Raw genomic sequence first — 5,170 nt, 5'->3', positions numbered from 1 at the left:
ACCCTTCAACTTTCGCTTGGCTTCATTGCCATCAGACAAGAAAATTAAAGTCGTTGAAAATTCTTATGTTGACGATCCGGTAGCTGAATTTTCTCAGCAAGCTTCAAGTACAATTGCTAGGCTTCACAGTGCAATTAGAGCACGGAATCTTAAGTTGGGAGCTTGTTTGAACACCATGAATTCCTCAAATGACAAATATCCTTATCCAATTAGAAGTTCCAAATTGAATTTTCATTGATCGGTCAATTGAAACAAATAATAATAATTGACCACAATTATCCTTGGTTGTTGAGAATAACCTTTCAAAATGATGCCTATAAATAGGCTCTGGCATGTCGATGTTCTTACAAAATCCATACTTCATACGTTCATTTATTTATTTTTCACTGCTATCTCACTATACATTCTTTATTCTGATCACCCAACAATCTTTAGTGCTGCTCAAGCTTTTATTGCCCTTCTGCAAGGCTGTTCAACAAAGACTTAGTGTATATCATGGGAAGTATTGCCCAGTTGAGTCGTAATTCTTTCCCAGATGGTTTCGTTTTTGGATCTTCTTCGTCAGCTTACCAGGTACAACATTGCTTCAAGTACTCTGGTCGAAGAGAGAAACGCCTCAATTGTTTGGTCTCTGATAACGTTTAAATTATATGCAGTTTGAAGGTGAAACAAACAGGAGAGGCAAAGGGCCGAATATATGGGACACCTTCATCGAGGAGCATCCAGGTATCTCTTTATTCAATGCAGGAGTTCGTTACAATGCTTTCCTAACTAGAACAACGAATATAAATCTCTCAAGGAGTCACCTGCCAGCATGTTGATGGCCTGCCTAAAACCATAGTGTATTAATTTGTCTATTAAATCCAAAAGAAGAGAGAAAAAGGAAAGAAAGAAGGTGACTTTTGGGGTTAGGGGGAGAAAGTGCGTGCAAATTAAAGATGTAAATATGATTTTTATCAAATAATATAAATTCAAAGGAATCTAAGAACAAATTCTGAAAAATTGCAGAGAGGATAAGTGACCATAGCAATGCAAAGGTGGCAGTTGATTTCTATAATCGCTATAAGGTACGATGTTCATCTTATTTTTCTTTTAGTTGCCTTTTGTGGATCTGGTCACCATTACACTTGTTGATATATTTTACACACAAAATGTTATAGGAAGATGTGCAAAGAATGAGGGGAATGGGAATGGATGCTTTCAGATTCTCTATTTCTTGGTCTAGGGTATTACCACGTAAGTGTTTTCTTTTGTTTTTACCCTACATCTCATTCCTTTTTAATTCACGAGGATGGGACGCGTCTCGAATTTCGAAGTCCCACATTTTTCCTTACTTTGATTTTTCAATAATCGAATTGAATTCATCAGATGGCAGACTAAGTGCTGGAATAAACGAAGAAGGGATCCAGTTTTACAACAATCTCATCGATGAGCTCATAAAAAATGGTTATAACCCTTTCCTTTTCCTCCATGACTGTGTTTCATAATAATGTTACCGACTAAAAATAAGAATCTTGAAGTGGCCATGGTAAATGCAGGGGCAATCTTACTTTGCTTGAATTTCGAAAATTTGAAAAGCATTTTCCAAACTCTCATACAAAACGTTTCACATGCACTTTAGTTTTCTCATATTAATTTTGCTTTGAAATGTACAGGTATACAGCCTTATGTAACTCTCTTTCATTGGGACACTCCACAAGCAATTGAGGACAAATATGGTGGTTTCTTGAGCCCTAATATTTTGTAAGTAATTATATTCATATTATATAAACATCTCACTTTAATTTAAATCCTCCATGCTTGAATCTAATAATTTCAAAACTCATATAGAATCGATTTCCGAGACTTCGTGGAGCTTTGCTTCCAAAGATTTGGAGACCGAGTGAAGCACTGGATCACTTTAAATGAGCCTTTTATGTTTAGCGTCAATGGCTATGACACGGGCACATTGGCACCCGGCAGAATTTCAACTTTGGAGAATTATCCAGGCCAGCCCAAAATCTCTGGCGCCACCGAGGTTTACATTGTAACCCATCATCTATTGCTTGCTCATGCAACGGCTGTGAAAGTATACAAGGAAAAGTATCAGGTTTGCAAAAGCTAAAGCTATAATTAATTTGTGGTTCGTTTCATAACATATTTCACCAAAGTTTCCTGTGTGACTGTGCTAATTTTATCATTGACAAAATCTCGTCAGACGTGTCAAGGAGGTAAAATTGGGATAACCCTCGTTTCTCATTGGTTTGAACCTTACTCAACTAGTGAAAGTGATCGGATGGCAACTGAACGAAGCCTTGATTTTATGCTTGGATGGTAAGCATTTTGCTAGCTGATTTGGATAATATAATAATTTCAAACAGTAATTAATTTGGATTCTTAAATTCTATGGAGAAGAAACCAGGATCTTAAATTCTATGTTTTTGGCAGGTACATGGATCCTCTAACTAAAGGTGACTATCCACAGAATATGCACGACTACGTTGGAGGAAGATTGCCTAGATTCAGTGAGGAGGAATCCAAGATGCTGAGAGGATCTTATGACTTTATTGGGGTCAATTACTACACTACATACTATGCTCAGAATGTTGAGGATGTTGACTATAAAAATATTGGGTTTATGGAAGATGCTCGTGTTAACTGGCCAGGTGAAATATTTATTTACTTGTTAATTAAGTGATAAAAAAAAAACTCTCAGAATAAGAAGAATACAAGGTCTAAAACTCTACACTTTCTCACTTATGTTGATATTATTTTACGTACAGGGGAGAGAAATGGAATACCAATAGGCCCACAGGTGAATGTGATTCTTCATTCTTGTTTCAACAAATTAGTAATTGATATGTAGAATCTTTCTGTTTTTCCCCTTGGTATTGAGATATATAAATCAAATTCGCAGGCGGGTTCAAGTTGGCTTTATATTTATCCCGAAGGTATTCGTCATCTCTTGAATTACATAAAGGACGCGTATGAAAATCCAACAATATATATCACTGAAAATGGTAAGAACAGAGTTAACAACCCTCGTGTGTTTATGGTTATAGTTGTCAAGAAGCTCTGATTTACTGATTTGTTGGTTTTTTTTAATTAGGAGTTGATGACGTGAATTCCTCGTCATTAGAGGAAGCCCTCAATGATGCCATAAGAGAGCAATATTATAAAGACATTTTCCACAATGTTCTGAAATCTATCAAGTGAGTTTGCTCTTTCCAAATTCATGTTCTCGCTTCCTTTTTCAAACAGTCCTAGTTTTTTCTTTCTCAGTCCGATCTGCTCTAAAAACTTGACTTTTGCAGTGACCATGGTGTCGATGTCAAGGGGTTTTTTGCTTGGTCATTCTTGGATGATTTTGAATGGGCATCCGGTTATGGTTCAAGGTTTGGTCTCTTCTACATTGACTACGAAAACAACTTGAAACGATATGCCAAAAATTCTGTGAAGTGGTTTAAGCAATTTCTGAAGAAGGACGAAAGTACTCAACTCAACGATAACATGTAAGGCCTCTTTTCATCTCCTCTTATTATTATCAAAAAAACCTCTCAACATTTCTCATAACACAAATGATTGCAATATCAGAAAATCAAAATCTCGAATGGAGGAGGCATCAGCTCGTAGCCGTAAGAAGTCGAGAATTGATTAAACATATATTGGCATGAAATATAATAAGGTATTATTGTATATCTTCTTCCATAACTACTAATTTTATTGTATTCATTTTTCATGCTTAACAAACTAATTTATTAACAATGCAGGAGCCCTTTTCGTATGATCAAGACCTACTTGAAACCACATCAGAATAGCACCAAACGCTGAAGTCAAACTTTGTTGCAGCAAGTTAGGTTTCCACGTCTGATAAATTCTATTCCACGCATGTTTGCGTCCTTCTAGTTTGTGGACATCAGTGGATCTTTGTCTTCGAATTAATTCTCACATTTTCGTCTAGGATCGATGCTGTTCTTGTTGTAATAATAACATTTATTTGTATTTATTTTTTATTCTTTATATGTATTGATTGGTTATCAATCAAATTCGATATTAAATAATAACTTGCTCTGCGCAATTTCTTTTTTCCTGTAATATTTTGAAGGATACTTCTATTCATGCATAATCCTTTTCATTAGAATTCGAGGAATGCATAGTCAAACTGAAATTTATCAAGACCAAGTGAAAAGTAAATAAATAATACCTATGTTAGAGAATAATATAAATCATATTGTGGTGCCTCACCTAACAGTTTAAACTATTGGGTTGAGATGGTTCTTTAACATGGAACATAATTAATTCCTGAGGATGCAAAATGTAGGGTCTCTTTGAAATAATCCTTAAATTCAAGGGGAGGGGGTATAAGCAATTTTGGCGGTTATAGTACTAAAGTGGCCGAATTTGCTGGTTAAGAACCTCATTTCTCTGTGTCTCATTAGATTCACAATTTTTTTTTCCCTCTTTTCTCCACTAAAATTCGCACTAGTCATTTAAGATTTCATGGTAGTATCTTAGTTGCGGTTATTTCAGTGACGGTCAATGTTCTTTTTATTTATAATTTTTGTCGTTAGTTTTTTTGTAGTTTTTTTTATTTTTTTTCAATTTTATCCTTGTTTTTTTTTGTTTCTTAAGTTTTTTCTTGCCCTTCTGTATTCTTTTAATTGTTTTCATTTTCATCCTTAGATATTTTTTTAAAAAATTATTACTCATTCTTTTATTGGTTTCTTCTTTTAATTATTTGGTGAATTTAATTTTTCTTCTCAATTTAACCCTTTGATCCAAAATTATCCATCATTTTTTTTTGTTCATTCAAATATTATCATAATTAATTGATCCATATCGTTGTACCGAAGGTACATGTTCTTACCTATTTTTGGGTTCCCACACCAAAATTAAAAAAATACAAAAAAAATAATTGGAGCGAGAAAAGGATGCTGGAATGCTGAAAAAAGGCCAAAATTGGTTGAGGAGGTTCAAAAATGCAAAAGGTTGAAACTAGACAGTATATTTTTGACTGATGGAAGCATTGTTGACAAAGAAAATTCAAGTTGAGGAAGAAAAGTCTAAAATCAGATGTTTATGGACTCATTTAAATTTTATCTAAGGTTTAATTGAATTTGTGGAGGGTTGGATTGTAAGAAAAATTGATTTTTAAGTCAATTTAGGCTTTTATTGGAAGAAATTAAAGTTC

General features: G+C 34.4%; 1 protein-coding gene across 1 annotated transcript; it reads left to right on the top strand.

Moving 5' to 3' along the window:
- The first annotated feature begins 331 nt into the window (after nt 1–331).
- On the top strand, nt 332–4,074 carry LOC127904953 (beta-glucosidase 12-like). The gene is made up of 15 exons (XM_052450195.1): nt 332–573; nt 657–726; nt 1,009–1,067; nt 1,161–1,236; nt 1,369–1,446; nt 1,656–1,743; nt 1,831–2,089; nt 2,198–2,313; nt 2,428–2,645; nt 2,763–2,794; nt 2,897–2,999; nt 3,089–3,191; nt 3,294–3,491; nt 3,574–3,664; nt 3,750–4,074. The coding sequence occupies exons 1-14, from the start codon at nt 496–498 to the stop codon at nt 3,635–3,637; spliced, it is 1,542 nt and encodes a 513-aa protein (XP_052306155.1). The 5' UTR covers nt 332–495; the 3' UTR covers nt 3,638–3,664; nt 3,750–4,074.
- Nucleotides 4,075–5,170: the final 1,096 nt, after the last annotated feature.

Source organism: Populus trichocarpa, chromosome 1 (genome assembly GCF_000002775.5).
Source record: "Populus trichocarpa isolate Nisqually-1 chromosome 1, P.trichocarpa_v4.1, whole genome shotgun sequence".
Lineage (NCBI taxonomy): Eukaryota > Viridiplantae > Streptophyta > Magnoliopsida > Malpighiales > Salicaceae > Populus > Populus trichocarpa.
Note: the sequence above shows the minus strand (reverse complement) of the source record. Positions and strands in the feature narration are given on the sequence as shown.